At 46.2% G+C, this 17,919-nt stretch overlaps 1 protein-coding gene across 1 annotated transcript in view; it reads left to right on the top strand.

Moving 5' to 3' along the window:
* Positions 1-17,919, top strand: part of NCOA1 (nuclear receptor coactivator 1) — a gene marked incomplete at both ends in the record, with an annotated part of 93,103 nt that overhangs the window by 24,166 nt on the left and 51,018 nt on the right. The window contains 3 exons of the mRNA XM_084201652.1: positions 5,293-5,387; positions 13,044-13,221; positions 16,290-16,469. Of these exons, the coding sequence (XP_084057778.1) occupies positions 5,293-5,387; positions 13,044-13,221; positions 16,290-16,469 (453 nt within the window). The remainder of the gene's footprint in view (positions 1-5,292; positions 5,388-13,043; positions 13,222-16,289; positions 16,470-17,919) is intronic.

The following is a 17,919-nucleotide window of genomic DNA, read 5'->3' as shown; positions in this document are numbered from 1 at the left end:
TGAGAGAAAAATGGGAGGAAATTGGGGAAAGATCGGGGAAAATATGGGGGGAATTTGGGGAAAATCAGGGAAAAGTTGGGGGGAAAATGGGAGAAAATTGGGGAAAGTTGGGGGAAAATATGGGGGAAATTTGGGGAAAAGTTGGGGGGGAAAATGAGAGGAAAATGGGGAAAGTTGGGAATAATTTGGGGAAACTATGGGGGAGATTTGGGGAAAATCGGGGAAAAGTTGGGGGGAAAATGGGAGAAAATTGGGGAAAATATGGGGGGAATTTGGGGGAGATTCGGGGTAAAATTGGGACAAAAAATTTGAGAAAATTTGGGTGAAAATTGGGGAAAAGTTCAGGGAAAATATGGGTGAAATTTGGGGGAGATGTGGGGAAAATTTGGGAAAAGTTGGGGAAAATGAGAAAAAAAATGGGGAAAGATTGGGGAAAATCTGGGGAAAATTGGGGAAAATTGGGGAAAATTTGGGGGAAATGAGAGAAATTTGGGGGAGATTCGGGGAAAATTTGGGAGAAAAACTTGAGAAAATTTGGGTGAAAGGTGGGGAAAATTTCAGGAAAAATCAGGGAAAATCTGGGGGAGATTTGGGGAAAAGTTGGGGGAAAATGAGAGAAAATTGGGGAAAGATCGGGGAAAATCTGGGGGAGATTTGGGGAAAATCAGGGAAAAGTTGGGAAAGTTGGGGGAAAAATCTGGGGGAAATTTGGGGAAAAGTTGGGGGAAATTTGGGGAAAAGTTGGGGGGAAAGTGAGAGAAAAATGGGAGAAAATTGGGGAAAATATGGGGGAAATGTGGGGGAGATTTGGGGAAAATTGGGAAAAGTTGGGGGGGAAATGGGAGAAAAATGGGAAAAAATTGGGGAAAGGTTGGGGAAAAGTTGGGGGAAAATGAGAGAAAAATGGGGAAAGATTGGGGGAAATTTGGGGAAAATTGGGGAAAAGTTGGGGGGAAAATGAGAGAAAAATGGGAGAAAATTGGGGAAAATATGGGGGAAATGTGGGGGAGATTCGGGGAAAATTGGGGAAAAGTTGGGGGAGAAATGGAGAAAATTGGGGAAAGATTGGGGAAAATATGGGGGAAATTTGGGGGAGATTCAGGGGAAATTTGGGAGAAAAATTTGAGAGAATTTGGGGGAAAATTTAAGGAAAAATCAGGAAAATCTGGGGGAGATTTGGGGAAAATTGGGGAAAAGTTTGGGGGAAAATGGGAGAAAAATGAGAGAAAATTGGGGGAAAATTGGGGAAAATATGGAGAAAAGTTGGGGGGGAAATGGGAGAAAATTTGGGAAAGTTGGGGGAAATTTGGGGAAAAGTTGGGGGGAAAATGAGAGAAAAATGGGAGGAAATTGGGGAAAGATCGGGGAAAATATGGGGGGGATTTGGGGAAAATCAGGGAAAAGTTGGGGGGAAAATGGGAGAAAATTGGGGGAAAGGTGGGGAAAAATATGGAGGAAATTTGGGAGAGATTTGGGGAAAATGAGAGAAAAATGGGAGAAAATTGGGGAAAGATCGGGAGAAATTTGGGGAAAAAACCAGGGAAAATTCAGGAAAAATTCAAGAAAATTTCAGAAAAATGGTGGGGAAATTGTGGAAAAATCAAGAAAAACGCTCAGGAAATTTGGGAAAATTTGGGTGGAAGTTGGGGAAGATTTGGGGAAAAATTGGAAAAAAATCAGGGAAAATTTGGGGGAAAATTGGGGAAAATGTTGGGAATATTAGAAGAAAAATTTGGAGAAAATCTGGGAAAATTCCGGGAAAATCAGGAAAACTCAGGAAAAATTCATTGAAAAATTGGGAAAATTTTGGGGAAAAATCGGGGGAAAATTTGGAAGAAAATTTGGGGAAAAATCAGGGAGAAATCAGGGGAAAATTGGGGGAAATCAGGAAAATAGCGGGAAAATGTGGGGAAAAATTCATTGAAAAATTGGGAAAATTTGGGGGAAAATTCAGGGAAAATTTTGGGGAAAAATCAGGAAGAATTCAGGGGAAAATTGAGGGAAATTTTGGGGAAAATTCGGGAAAAATCAGGAAAAACTCATTGAAAAATTGGGAAAATTCTGGGGGAAGGGGGGAAGTTCAGAGAAAATTCAGGGAAAATTTGGAGGAAGATTTGGGCAAAAATGGAGAAAAAATTGGGGGGAAATCAGGACAATTGAGGGAAAATTTGGGGAAAACTCAGGAAAAATTCATTGAAAAATTAAGAAAGTTTTGGGGGATTTCAGGGAAAATTCAGGGGAAAATTTGGAGGAAAATTTGGGCAAAAATGGAGGAAAATTTAGGGAAAAATCAGGGAGAATTCAGGGGAATTTTTGGGGAAAATTCAGGGAAAATGAGAAAAAATTCATTGAAAAATCGGGAAAATTTTGGGGGAAGTTCAGGGAGAATTCAGGGGGAAAATTGGGGGAAAATTTGGGGAAAATTCAGGAAAAATGAGGAAAAATTCATTGAAAAATTGGGAAAATTTTGGGGGTAGTTGGAGGAAAATCTGAGGAAAATCAGGGAGAAAATCAGGGAGAAAATCGGGAAAATTCAGGGAAAATTCAGGGAAAAATTGGAGGAAAATTTGGGGGAAAATCAGGGAGAATCAGAGGAAAATTTGGGGAAAATTGGGGGGAAATCAGGAAAAATGAGGAAAAATTTGGGGAAAATTCAGGGAAAGTCAGGAAAACTCAGGAAGAATTCATTGGAAAATCAGGAAAATTTTGGAGAAAGTTCAGGGGAAATTCAGGGAGAATTGGGGAAGAATTTGGGCAAAAATGAGAAAAAATTTGGGGAAAAATCAGGAAAACTCCAGAAAAATTAATTGAAAAATCGGGAAAAATTTTGGGAAGTTCAGGGAAAATTCAGGGGGAAATTGGAGAAAAGTTTGGGGAAAATCAGGGAGAATTCAGGGGAAAATTTGGGGAAAATTTCAGGGAAAGTTCAGGGAAAAATTTGGGGAAAAATCAGGGAGAATTCAGGGGAAATTTGGGAGGAAATGGGAGAATTTGAGGGAAATTTCAGGGAAAATTGAAGGAAAAATTCATTGAAAAATTGGGAAAATTTTGGGGAAATTGAGGGAAAATTCAGGGAAAAATTTGGAGGAAAATTTGGGAGAAAATGAGAAAAAATTGTGGGAAAATTGGGAGAAAATTCAGGGAAATTTGGAGGAAAATTTGGGTGAAAATGGAGGAAAATTTGAGGAAAATCTGAGGAAAATCAGGGAGAATTGAGGGGAAATTTTGGGAAAACTCTGGAAAAATTCGTTGAAAAATTGGAGAAAATTTTGGGGGAAGTTCAGGGAAAATTTGGAGGAAAAATGAGAAAAAATTGGGGAAAAATCAGGGAGAGTTCAGGGGAAAATTGAGGAAAAATTTGGGGAAAATTCAGGAAAAATCAGGAAAACTCAAGAAAAATTCATTGGAAAATCGGGAAAATTTGGGGGAAAGTTCAGGAAAAATTCAGGGAAAAATTGGAGGAAAATTTGGGTGAAAATGGAGGAAAATTTGAGGAAAATCAGGGAAAATCAGGAAAAATTCATTGAAAAATTGGGAAAATTTCGGGGAACGTTTAGGGAAAATTCAGGGAGAATTTGGGAAAAATTCAGGAAAAAAATTGGAGGAAAATTTGGGCAAAAATGAGAAAAATTTTGGGAAAAATCAGGGAGAATTCAGGGGAAAATTTGGGGGAAATCAGGAAAATTGAGGGAAAATTGGGGAAAATCTGGAAAAATTCATTGAAAAATTGGGAACATTTTGGGGGAAATTCAGGGAAAATTCAGGGAAAAAATGGAGGAGAATTTGGGTGAAAATGAGAAAAATTCGTGGGAAAATCAGGGAGAATTCAGGGGAAAATTGGGAGGAAATCAGGAAAATTCATTGAAAATTTGTGGAAAATTGAGGGAAAATGAGGAAAAATTCATTGAAAAATCAGGAAAATTTGGGGGAAGTTCAGGGAAAATTCAGGGAGAATTTGGAGGAAAATTTGGGCAAAAATGAGAAGAATTTGAGGAAAAATCAGGGAGAATTCAGGGGAAAATTGGGAGGAAAATCAGGAAAATTGAAGGAAAATTTGGGGAAAATTTTGGGAAAGTCAGGAAAATTTCATTGGAAAATCGGGAAAATTTTGGGGAAGTTCAGGAAAAATTCAGGGAAAAGTTGGAGGAAAATTTGGTCAAAAATGGAGGAAAATTTGGGGAAAATTTGGGGAAAATGAGGAAAAATTCATTGAAAAATTGGGAAATTTTGGGGGGAAGTTCAGGGAAAATTCAGGGAGAATTTGGGAAAAAATGGGAAAAAATTGGGGAAAAATCGGGCAGAATTCAGGGGGAAAATTGGGGGAAAATTTGGGGAAAATTCAAGAAAAATTCATTGAAAATAGGGAAAATTCAGGGAAAAGTTGGAGGAAAATTTGGGTGAAAATGGAGGAAAATCTGAGGAAAATCTGAGGAAAATCAGGGAGAATTCAGGGAAAAATTGGGGGAAAATTTGGGGAAAATTCAGGGAAAATCAGGAAAACTCAGGAAGAATTCATTGGAAAATCAGGAAAATTTTGGAGAAAGTTCAGGGTAAATTCAGGGAGAATTGGGGAAAAATTTGGGCAAAAATGAGAAAAAATTTGGGGAAAAATCAGGAAAACTCCAGAAAAATTAATTGAAAAATCGGGAAAATTTTTGGGAAGTTCAGGGAAAATTCAGGGGGAAATTGGAGAAAAGTTTGGGGAAAATCAGGGAGAATTCAGGGGAAAATTTGGGGAAAATTCAGGGAAAAATTCGGGGAAAAATTTGGGGAAAAATCAGGGAGAATTCAGGGGAAATTTGGGAGGAAATGGGGAAATTTGAGGGAAATTTCAGGGAAAATCAGGAAAAATTCATTGAAAAATTGGGAAAATTTTGGGGAAATTGAGGGAAAATTCAGGGAAAAATTTGTAGGAAAATTTGGAAGACAATGAGAAAAATTTGGGGAAAATATGAACAGGAAAATTGAGGGAAAATACAGGGAAAATTCTGAGGAAAATTTAGGTGAAAATGGAGGAAAATTTGAGGAAAATCTGAAGAAAATCAGGGAGAATTCAGGGGAAAACTGAGGGAAAAATGGGAAAACTCCGGAAAAATTCATTGAAAATTTTGAGAAAATTTTGGGAAATTCAGGGAGAATTTGGGAAAAATTTGAAGGAAAATTTGGGAAAAATTCATGGAAAAACCTGGAAAAAGTTTTGCAAATCTCAGCTGTGATTCCCAGATTTGATTTTTTTCTGTGGATTTGGGGTTGAAAATTGAAAATTCCCATTTTTTGGGTTTTTTTTCCCAGAAAAAACGACGGATGACGACGTGCAGAAATCCGACATCTCCTCCAGCAGCCAGGGCGTCATCGAGAAGGAGTCGCTGGGGCCGCTCCTGCTCGAGGTCGGGGCTCGGAATTTATTTAGGGGGGGTTTAAAACCGAGTTTAAGGGTTGGGGTGGTGGGATTTGGGGTTTTAATCCTGGGTTTTGTGGTGTTCTGGGGTTTTAGTGCTGGGTTTTAGGGTTGGAATGTTGGGGTTTGGGGTTTTAATCCCAGGTTTTTAGGGGGTTTGGGGGTTTTAATCCCAGGTTTTAATGTGGTCTGGGGGTTTTAATTGGTATTGTGATTAGGATTAGGATCAGAACCAGGATCAGGATTAAAACCGAGACAAAAAGGAGGATCAGGATCAGGATCAGGATCAGGATCAGGATCAGGACCGAGACTAGGACCAGGACCAGGACCAGGATCAGGAACTGGACTAGGAATGTGATTGGGCGGGGATTAGGATCAGGTTTGGGATCAGGATCAGGATCTGGACTAGGAATGTGATTGGATTGGGATTAGGATGAGGATCAGGATTAGGATTGTCTTTGGGATTAAGATCAGGATCTGGGAGGAGAACGTGAATTCCTGAGGGAAATCTGGAATGGGGTGGGGAAAAATGGGAATGAGCCAAATCTGGGGGCGTGGGGTGCTTTAATCCTGACTTTTTATGGGGTTTGGGGTTTAATCTCTGGTTTTAGGGTTTGGGTTTTGGGATTTTGGGCTTTAATCCAGGGTTTTAGGGAAAGGGGAGTTTCCAGGGGATTGGGATTGAACTGGTCTCAGGAAAAAGAAAAGGAAGAGATTGGGAATAGGGCTGGGACTAAGATTATAAAGGGGATTGGGATCAGGATCTGGGCTAGGAATGTGATTGAGTTGGATTAGGATCGGGATTAGTTTCTGGAGTAGGAACACAATTGGATTGGATTTAGGATCAGGATCAGGATTAGGATCAAGATCTGGACTAAGAACGTGGTTGGAGTTGTACTGGGATTTGGATTGGGATTGGGATCAGGACTAACTATAGGACTGGAATTAGAGTTCGTTTTTTGATGGAGTTTGAGATTAGGGTTAGGGTTAGGTTTGGGATCAGGATCAGGATTAGGATTAGAATCAGGATCTGGGTCTGGACTGGGAATGCAGTTGAATTGGGATTCAGGATTAGGATCAGGAGCAGGATGAGGAGCAGGATCAGGATCTGGATCAGGATGTGGATCAGGAATGTGATTGGAGTGGGATTAGGATTGGTAGTGGGATTAAGATCAGGATCAGTTTTTGGAGTAGAAATGTGATTCAATTGGGATTAGATTCAGGATTAGGATTGGTAGTGGGATTAAGATGAGGAACAGGATCAGTTTCTGGACAAGGAATGTGATTGGATTGGGATTAGGATCAGGATCAGGATTAGGGGTGTCATTGGGATTAGGATCAGGATCAGGATTAGGAGTGTCATTGGGATTAGGATCAGGATTTGGACTGGGAACGTGAATTCCTGAGGGAAATCTGGAATGGGGAGGGGAAAAACAGGAACGAGTGAAATCCAGGGGTTTAGGGACTTTAGTCCCTGGTTTTCCTGGGGTTTAGGGGCTTTAATCCCAGGTTTTTCTGGGGTTTAGGGGCTTTAATCCCTGGTTTTTCTGGGGTTTAGGGGCTTTAATCCCAGGTTTTTCTGGGGTTTAGGGGCTTTAATCTCTGGTTTTAGGGCTACAATGGAAGGGGGATTTTCCAGGAGCTGGGAGTTCGAAAGGAAAAGGTTTGGGATTGGGGTTAGGGCTGGGATTATGATTAGGATTTGATTGGGATTGGGATTAGGATCAGGATTAGGAATAATCAAGGTGGATCTTGGATCCCCACTGGAATCCTTGGATCTGAGGGATCAAATCCAGGAATAACCGCGGTGGATCTGGGATACCAAATGGAATTTTGGGATTTGAGAACCCAAATCTTGGATCCCAGCTGGAATCCTGGAATTCCCAGGGCAGGAATCCAATCAAGCTTTGCTGGAACCTTCTCCACGCTCAAGGATCCAAATCCATGGGAATCCATGGGAATGGCCAAGGTGGATCTGGGATTCCGACTGGAATTTTGGGATTTGAGGAGCCAAATCTTGGATCCTGACTGGAATATCTTGGATTCTGACTGGAATTTTGGGATTTGAGGAGCCAAATCTTGGATCTCAGCTGGATCCATGGAATTCTCAGAGCAGGAACCCAGCCAGGCTTTGCTGCAACGTTCTTCCCACTCATGGAGCAAAATCCATTGGAATGACCAAGGTGGATCTGGAATCCCAACTGGAATTTTGGGGTTTAAGGACCCAAATCCAGAAATAGCCCTGGTGGATCTTGGCTGGGATCCTGGAATTCCCAGAGTGGAAATCCAGCCAAGCTTTGCTGGAATGTTCTCCACGCTCAAGGACCCAAATCCGTGGGAATCCATTGGAATGGTCAAGGTGGATCCTGGATCCCGACTGGAATTTTGGGATTTGAGGACCCAAATCTTGGATCCCCGCTGGAATCCTGGAATTCCCAGAGCAGGAATCCAATCAAGTTTTGAGGGATCCTTCTCCACACTCATGGAGCCAAATCCATGGGAATGACCAAGGTGGATCTGGAATCCCAACTGGAATTTTGGGATTTGAGGAGCCAAATCTTGGATCCTGGCTGGAATCCTGGAATTCCTGGAGCCAAATCCAGGAATGGCCGAGGTGGATCTTGGATCACGGCTGGAATCCTGGAATTCCCAGAGCAGGAATCCAGCCAAGCTTTGCTGGAACGTTCTCCACACTCATGGAGTGAAATCCATTGGAATGGCCAAGGTGGATCCTGGATCCTGGCTGGAATTTTGGGATTTGAGGACCCAAATCTTGGATCCCAATGAGAATTTTGGGATTTGAAGACCTAAATCTGGGATCCCAACCGGAATCTTGGAATTCCCAGAGCAGGAATCCAGCCAAGCTTTGAGGGAACCTTCTCCACACTCATGGAGTCAAATCCATGGGAATGACCAAGGTGGATCCCGGATCCCGACTGGAATTTTGGGATCTGAGGACCCAAATTTTGAATCCTGGCTGGAATCCTGGAATTCCCAGAGCTGGAATCCAGCCAGGCTTTGCTGGAACCTTCTCCACACTCATGGAGCCGAGTCCATGGGAATGATCCCAGCTGGAATTTTGGGATTTGAGGAGCCAAATCTTGGATCCCGACTGGAATCCTGGAATTCCTGGACCCAAATCCAGGAATAGCTTAGGTGGATCTTGGATCCTGGCTGGAAGTTTGGGATTTGAGGAGACCCAAATCTTGGATCTTGCCTGGGATCCTGGAATTCCCAGGGCAGGAATCCAGCCAAGCTTTGCTGGAACCTTCTTCCCATTCATGGAGCAAAATCCATTGGAGTGACCAAGGTGGATCTGGAATCCCAGCTGGAATTTTGGGATTTGAGGACCCAAATCTTGGATCCCAACCGGAATCCTGGAATTCCCAGAGCAGGAATCCAATCAGGCTTTGCTGGAACCTTCTCCACACTCATGGAGTGAAATCCATGGGAACGGCCAAGGTGGATCCTGGATCCCGGCTGGAATTTTGGGATTTGAGGACTCAAATCTTGGATCCCGACTGGAATCCTGGAATTCCTGGACCCAAATCCAGGAATAGCTTAGGTGGATCTGGGATTCTGGCTGGAAGTTGGGGATTTGAGGAGACCCAAATCTTGGATCTTGCCTGGGATCCTGGAATTCCCAGGGCAGGAATCCAGCCAAGCTTTGCTGGAACCTTCTTCCCACTCATGGAGTGAAATCTATTGGAATTGCCAAGGTGGATCCTGGATCCTGGCTGGAATTTTGTGATTTGAGGACCCAAATCTTGGATCCTGATTGGAATTTTGGGATCTGAGCACCCAAATCTTGGATCCTGGCTGGAATCCTGGAATTCCCAGAGCAGGAATCCAACCAAACTTTGAGGGAATCTTCTCCACACTCATGGATGAAAATTCATTGGAATGGCCAAAGTGGATCCTGGATCCCAACTGGAATTTTGGGATTTGAGGACTCAAATCTTGGATCCCAATGAGAATTTTGGGATTTGAGGACCCCAATCTTGGATCCTGCCTGGAGTCCCGGAATTCCCAGAGCGGGAATCCAATCAAGCCTTGAGGGAACCTTCTCCACACTCATGGAGCCAAATCCATGGGAATGATCGAGGTAGATTTTGGATCCCAACTGGAATTTTGGGATTTGAGGACCCCAATCTTGGATCCCAACTGGAATCCTGGAATTCCCAGAGCAGGAATCCAATCAAGCTTTGCTGGAACGTTCTCCACACTCAGGTACCCAAATCCATGAGAATCCATGGGAATGGCCAAGGTGGTTCCTGGATCCTGGCTGGAATTTTGGGATTTGAGGACCCAAATCTTGGATCCTGATTGGAATTTTTGGATCTGAGCACCCAAATCTTGGATCCTGGCTGGAATCCTGGAATTTCCAGGGCAGGAATCCAGCCAAGCTTTGCTGGAATGTTCTCCACGCTCAAGGACCCAAATCCATTGGAATGACCAAGGTGCATCCTGGATCCCAACTGGAATTTTGGGATTTGAGGAGCCAAATCTTGGATCCCAGCTGGAATTTTGGGATTTGAGGAGCCAAATCTTGATCCTGACTGGAATCCCGGAATTCCCAGAGCGGGAACCCAGCCAAGCTTTTCTGGAACCTTCTTCCCACTCCAGACTCCACCCAGCCTTCCATGGAATCTGCTCCCGGCTCTGGGAACACCCTCTGGAATTTGGTTCTCCTCCCTTTCCGCGATTCCCCTCTGGAATTCCGGTCCCACTCCAGGCCCTGGGCGGGTTTTCCTCGGCGGTGAACCGGAAGGGTCGGAGAACGTGGCGGGAAATTTGGGATAAAACCTTGGAATTCTTTCCAGTTTTTGTGCTATTTTAGATAAAACCTTGGAATATTTTCCCACTTTTTTGGGATATTTGGGATAAAACCCTGGAATTTTTTCCCTCCCCAGGCCCTGGATGGGTTTTTCTCGGTGGTGAACCTTGAAGGGTCGGATTGCGTTCGTGTCCAAGAACGTGACGGGAAATTTGGGATAAAACCTTGGAATTCTTTCCAAGTTTTTGTGCTATTTCAGATAAAATCTTGGAATTTTCCCCCATTTTTGGGATATTTGGGATAGAACCTTTGGAATTCTTTCCTGCTCCAAGGAATCCTGGATGGATTCTTTCTCATGGTGAACCTTGAAGGGTCGGGTCGCGTTCGTGTCAGAGAACGTGACGGGAAATTTGGGATAAAACCTTGGAATTCTTTCCCATTTTCGTGATATTTAGGATAAAATCTTGGAATTCTTTCCTGGTTTTACCACATTTTTGGGATATTTTGGCCAAACCCATGGGATTCTTTCCCTCCCCAGGCTCTGGACGGGTTTTTTCTTCGTGGTGAACCGGGAGGGTGGGATCGTGTTCGTGTCGGAGAACGTGACGGGAAATTTGGGATAAAAACTTGGAATTCTTTCCCGTTTTTCCTCATATTTCTGATAAAACCTTGGAATTCTTTCCCATTTCTGGGATACTTGGGATAAAACCTTTGGAATTCTTTCCTGCTCCAAGGAATCCCAGATGGATTCTTTCTCATGGTGAACCTTGAAGGGTTGGATCGTGTTCGTGTCGGAGAACGTGACGGGAAATTTGGGATAAAACCTTGGAATTCTTTCAAATTTTTGTGATAAAACCTTGGAATTCTTTCCCTATTTTGTGATAAAATCCTGGAATTTTCCCTCTCCAGGCCCTGGACGGGTTCTTTTTCGTGGTGAACCGCGAGGGGCGCATCGTGTTCGTGTCGGAGAACGTGACGGGAAATTTGGGATAAAACCTTGGAATTCTTTCCCGTTGTTCCTCATATTTCTCATAAAACCTTGGAATTCTTTCCCATTTCTGGGATATTTGGGATAGAACCTTTGGAATTCTTTCCTGTTCCAAGGAATCTTGAATGGATTCTTTTTCGTGGTGAACCGCAAGGGGCGCATCGTGTTCGTGTCGGAGAACGTGATGGGAAATTTGGGATAAAACCTTGGAATTCTTTCCCATTTTTGGGATAAAACCCTGGAATTTTTCCCTCCCCAGGCCCTGGACGGGTTCTTTTTCATGGTGAACCGGGAGGGGCGGATCGTGTTCGTGTCGGAGAACGTGACGGGAAATTTGGGATAAAACCTTGGAATTCTTTCAGATTTTTGGGATAAAACCTTGGAATTCTTTCCCATTTTTTGATAAAATCCTGGAATTTTTCCCTCTCCAGGCCCTGGACGGGTTTTTCTTCGTGGTGAACCGCGAGGGTCGGATCGTGTTCGTGTCGGAGAACATGACGGGAAATTTGGGATAAAACCTTGGAATTCTTTCTGGTTTTTCCCATTTTTGTGATAAAATCCTGGAATTTTTTCCCTCCCCAGGCCCTGGATGGGTTTTTCTTCGTGGTGAACCGGGAGGGTCGGATCGTGTTCGTGTCGGAGAACGTGACGGGAAATTTGGGATAAAACCATGGAATTCATCCCCATTTTCCTGATATTTATGATAAAACCTTGGAATTCTTTCCCATTTCTGGGATATTTGGGATAAACTCCTGGAATTCTCTCCCTGCCCAGGCCCTTGGACGGGTTCTTTTTCATGGTGAACCGCGAGGGTTGGATCGCGTTCGTGTCGGAGAACGCGACGGGAAATTTGGGATAAAACCTTGGAATTCTTTCCCGTTTTTGTCATATTTATGATAAAACCTTGGACTTCTTTTCAATTTTTGGGATATTTGGGATAAACTCCTGGAATTTTCCCTCCCCAGGCCCTGGACGGGTTTTTCTTTGTGGTGAACCGGGAGGGTCGGATCGTGTTCGTGTCGGAGAATGTGACGGGAAATTTGGGATAAAACCTTGGAATTCTTTCCCATTTCTGAGATATTTGGGATAAAATCCTGGAATTCACTCCCTGCCCAGGCCCTTGGATGGGTTCTTTTTCATGGTGAACCACGAGGGTTGGATCGCGTTCGTGTCGGAGAACGTGACGGGAAATTTGGGATAAAACCTTGGAATTCTTTCCTGTTTTTGGGATAAAAGCTTGGAATTCTTTCCCATTTTTGGGATAAACCCCTGGAATTTTTTCCTCTCCAGGCCCTGGACGGGTTCTTTTTCGTGGTGAACCGGGAGGGTCGGATCGTGTTCGTGTCGGAGAACGTGATGGGAAATTTGGGATAAAACCTTGGAATTCTTTCCTGTTTTTGAGATATTTGAGCTCAGACCTTGGAATTCTTTCCCATTTTCATGATATTTATGATAAAACCTTGGAATTTTTCCCCATTTTTGGGATATTTGGGATAGAACCTTGGAATTCTTTCGTGTTCCAAGGAATCCTGGATGGATTCTTTCTCATGGTGAACCTTGAAGGGTCTGGTCGCGTTCGAGTCGGAGAACGTGACGGGAAATTTGGGATAAAACCTTGGAATTCTTCCCCGTTTTCGTGATATTTACGAAAAAATCTTGGAATTCTTTCCTGTTTTTTCCCCATTTTTGGGATATTTTGGCCAAACCCATGGGATTCTTTCCCTCCCCAGGCCCTGGACGGGTTTTTCTTCATGGTGAACCGCGAGGGGCGCATCGTGTTCGTGTCAGAGAACGTGACGGGAAATTTGGGATAAAACCTTGGAATTCTTTCTGGTTTTTCCCATTTCTGTGATAAAACCCTGGAATTTTTCCCTCCCCAGGCCCTGGACGGGTTCTTTTTCGTGGTGAACCGTGAGGGCCGGATCGTGTTCGTGTCAGAGAACGTGACGGGCTACCTGGGCTACGGGCAGGAGGAGCTGATGAACTCCAGCGTCTACAGCATCCTGCACGTGGGCGACCACGCCGAGTTCGTCAAGAACCTGCTCCCCAAATCCCTGGGTACGGGAAATTCCCGGGAAATCCGCCGGGAAAAAATTCCTGGGAATGTGGGAGGAGCTTGGGAAAGGGCGGGAGAGCGGGAGGGGGGCGGGGCTGTGAGGATGGGCGGAGTTTGTTCGGTTTTTAAAAATTATTTTGGTTTTTTAGTGATTTTTATTCTTATTTTTGTTGTGTTTATTTGGATTCTTATCTTTATTAAATTGATTTTATTTTTGTTTTTATTTTTATTTTTATTTTTATTTTTATTTTTATTTTATTTTTATTTTTATTTTTATTTTTATTTTTGTTTTTATTTTTGTTTTTATTTTTATTTTTATTTTTATTTTTGTTTGTATTTGTATTTGTATTTGTCTTTTAATTTTTATTTTATTTTTACATTTATTTTTCTCTTTATTTTTTATTTTATTTCTATTTTATTTTATCCTTATTAAATTTTTACTGAATTGTGGCTCCTCAAATCCCAGGGATCTTTGGGAGTTGTGGCTCCCTTAATCCCAGGGATCTTTGGGAATTCTGGCTCCCTTAATCCCAGGGATCTTTGGGAATTCTGGCTCCCTTAATCCCAGGGATCTTTGGGAATTCTGGCTCCTTCAATCCCAGGGATCTTTTGGAATTCTGGCTCCTCAAATCCCAGGGATCTCTGGGAATTCCGGCTCCTTAAATCCCAGGGATCTTTGGGAATTCTGGCTCCCTTAATCCCAGGGATCTTTGGGAATTGTGGCTCCCTTAATCCCAGGGATCTTTGGGAATTCTGGCTCCCTTAATCCCAGGGATGTTTGGGAATTCTGGCTCCCTTAATCCCAGGGATCTTTGACAATTTTGTCTGGCTTGTTCCCAAGCCTGGTTCCTTCAATCTCAGAGATCTTTGGGAATTGTGGCTCCTTCAATCTCGGAGATCTTTGGGAATTGTGGCTCCTCAAATCCCAGGGATTTTTTGGGAATTCTGGATGAAACTTGCTCCTTTAATCCCAGGGATCTCTGGGAATTCCGGCTCCTTAAATCCCGGGGGATCTTTGGGAATTGTGGCTGGATTGTTTCTAACCCTGTTTCCTTCAATCTCAGAGGTCTTTGGGAATTCTTGCTCCTTAAATCCCTGGGATTTTTGGGAATTCCACAATTCCATGATTATTGCTCATTCCCACATCCCCAATTCCCATTTTTTCCCATTTTTTCCCATTTATCCCATTTTTCCCGTTGTTTTCCCGCAGTGAACGGGGTGCCGTGGCCGCAGGAGCCGGCGCGGCGGGGCAGCCACACCTTCCAGTGCCGGATGCTGGTGTGGAGCCCCCGATCCCGGGGATCCCTGGGAATTCCCACATCCCCAATTCCCAATTTTCCCATTTTTCCCATTTTTCCCATTTTTTCCCATTTTTTCCCGCAGTGAACGGGGTGCCTTGGCCGCAGGAGCCGGCGCGGCGGGGCAGCCACACCTTCCAGTGCCGGATGCTGGTGTGGAGCCCCCGATCCTGGGGATCCCTGGGAATTCCCACATCCCTAATTCCCACTTTTTCCCATTTTTTCCCATTTTTCTCCCAGTGAACGGGGTGCCGTGGCCGCAGGAGCCGGCGCGGCGGGGCAGCCACACCTTCCAGTGCCGGATGCTGGTGCAGAGCCCCCGATCCCGGGGATCCTTGGGAATTCCCACATCCTCAATTCCCACTTTTTCCCATTTTTCCCATTTTTTCCCGTTTTTCCCATGTTTCCCGCAGCGAACGGGGTGCCGTGGCCGCAGGAGCCGGCGCGGCGGGGCAGCCACGCCTTCCAGTGCCGGATGCTGGTGTGGAGCCCCCGATCCCGGGGATCCCTGGGAATTCCCACATCCCCAATTCCCATTTTTTCCCATTTTTCCCATATTTCCCCCCCAGTGAACGGGGGTGCCGTGGCCGCAGGAGCCGGCGCGGCGGGGCAGCCACACCTTCCAGTGCCGGATGCTGGTGTGGAGCCCCAATCCTGGGGATCCTTGGGAATTCCCACATCCCCAATTCCCACTTTTTCCCATTTTTCCCATTTTTCCCGCAGTGAACGGGGTGCCGTGGCCGCAGGAGCCGGCCCGTCGGGGCAGCCACACCTTCCAGTGCCGGATGCTGGTGCGGAGCCCCCGATCCCAGGGATCCCTGGGAATTCCCACATCCCTAATTTTTCCCATTATTCCCATTTTTTCCCATTTTTCCCCACTTTTTCCCATTTTTCCCATTTTTCCCGCAGTGAACGGGGTGCCGTGGCCGCAGGAGCCGGCGCGGCGGGGCAGCCACACCTTCCAGTGCCGGATGCTGGTGTGGAGCCCCCGATCCTGGGAATCCTTGGGAATTCCCATATCCCCAATTCCCAATTTTCCCATTTTTCCCATTTTTCCCATTTTTCCCATGTTTCCCCCCAGTGAACGGGGTGCCGTGGCCGCAGGAGCCGGCCCGGCGGGGCAGGCACACCTTCCAGTGCCGGATGCTGGTGCGGAGCCCCCGATCCCGGGGATCCTTGGGAATTCCCACATCCCCAATTCCCATTTTTTCCCATTTTTCCCATTTTTCCCATTTTTTCCCATTTTTCCCATATTTTCCCCCCAGTGAACGGGGTGCCGTGGCCGCAGGAGCCGGCGCGGCGGGGCAGCCACACCTTCCAGTGCCGGATGCTGGTGTGGAGCCCCCGATCCTGGGAATCCTTGGGAATTCCCACATCCCCAATTCCCAATTTTCCCATTTTTCCCATTTTTCCCATATTTTCCCCCCAGTGAACGGGGGTGCCGTGGCCGCAGGAGCCGGCGCGGCGGGGCAGCCACACCTTCCAGTGCCGGATGCTGGTGCCGAGCTCCCGATCCCGGGGATCCTTGGGAATTCCCACATCCCTAATTCCCATTTTTTCCCATTTTTTCCCATTTTTCCCATTTTTCCCGGTGTTTTCCCGCAGTGAACGGGGGTGCCGTGGCCGCAGGAGCCGGCGCGGCGGGGCAGCCACACCTTCCAGTGCCGGATGCTGGTGTGGAGCCCCCGATCCCGGGGATCCCTGGGAATTCCCACATCCCCAATTCCCATTTTTTCCCATTTTTTCCCTATTTTCCCATATTTTCCCCCCAGTGAACGGGGTGCCGTGGCCGCAGGAGCCGGCGCGGCGGGGCAGCCACACCTTCCAGTGCCGGATGCTGGTGCGGCCGCCAGACGAGGCGGGAGCGGAGCAGGCGGAGCTGCGGCAGCGCTACGAGGCCATGCAGTGCTTCACCGTCAGCCAGCCCCGCGCCTTCCAGGAGGAGGGGGAAGGTGGGAAGTTTGGGATTGGGATTGGGGTATTTGGGATTGGGGAGTTGGGATTTGGGATTGGGGTTGGGGTTGGGGTTGGGGTTGGGGTTGGGGCTGTGGGGCCATGCAGTGCTTCACCGTCAGCCAGCCCCGCGCCTTCCAGGAGGAGGGGGAAGGTGGGACTGGGATATTTTGGATGTTTGGGATATTTGGGATATTTGGGATATTTGGGATATTTGGGATATTTGGGATTTGGATTGGTATTGGGGATTTGGGGATTTGGGATTAGGGATTTGGGGTTGGGGCTGTGGGGCCATGCAGTGCTTCACCGTCAGCCAGCCCCGCGCCTTGCAGGAGGAGGGGGAAGGTGGGATTTGGGATGTTTGGGATGTTTGGGATATTTGGGATGTTTGGGATTTGGGGATTTGGGGATTTGGGATTTGGGGATTTGGGATTAGGGATTGGGGATTGGGGTTGGGGTTGGAGATGGGCTGTGGGGCCATGCAGTGCTTCACCGTCAGCCAGCCCCACGCCTTCCAGCAGGAGGGGGAAGGTGGGAAATTTGGGATTGGGGATTTGGGATTGGGGATTGGGATATTTGGGATTGGGATTTGGGATTGGGATATTTGGGATTAGGGAGTTGGGATTGGGATTGGGTTGGAGATGGGGCTGTGGGGCCATGCAGTGCTTCACCGTCAGCCAGCCCCGCGCCTTGCAGGAGGAGGGGGAAGGTGGGATTTGGGATGTGTGGGATGTTTGGGATGTTTGGGATGTTTGGGATGTTTGGCATGTTTGGGATATTTGGGATTGGGATTGGGATCTTTGGGATTTGGGATTGAGGTTGGAGCTGGGGCTGTGGGGCCATTCAGTGCTTCACCGTCAGCCAGCCCTGCACCTTCCAGGAGGAGGGGGAAGGTGGGATTTGGGGTGTTTGGGATTGGGGATTTGGGATTGGGGATTGGGGATTGGGGATTGGGGATTGGGGATTTGGGATTTGGGATTTGGGATTGGGGATTGAGGTTTGGGTTGGAGTTGGAGGCTGTGGGGCCATGCAGTGCTTCACCGTCAGCCAGCCCCGCGCCTTCCAGGAGGAGGGGGAAGGTGGGATTTGGGATGTGTGGGATGTTTGGGATGTTTGGGATTGGGGATTGGGGATTGGGGATTTGGGGCGTTGGGATTTGGGATTCGGATTGGGGAGTGGGGTTAGGATTGGGATGGGAGAGCGGAATTTGGATGAAGTTTAGGATTGGGATTGGGATGGGATGGGATGGCAGTGCAGGATTGGGATTGGGGTGGAAGAGAATTGGGATTTGGATGGAGCAGGAGTGGGATTGGAGTTGGGGTTGATTTGGGATTGGACTGGGATTGGGATTGGGGTTGGGATTTAGGATTGGGGTTGGGATTTAGGATTGGGATTGGGATTGGGATTGGGTTTGGGGTTAGGATTGGGATTGGGTTCGGGGTTGGGATT

Source organism: Fringilla coelebs (assembly GCF_963513975.1).
Source record: "Fringilla coelebs genome assembly, chromosome: 3".
NCBI lineage: Eukaryota > Metazoa > Chordata > Aves > Passeriformes > Fringillidae > Fringilla > Fringilla coelebs.
Note: the sequence above shows the minus strand (reverse complement) of the source record. Positions and strands in the feature narration are given on the sequence as shown.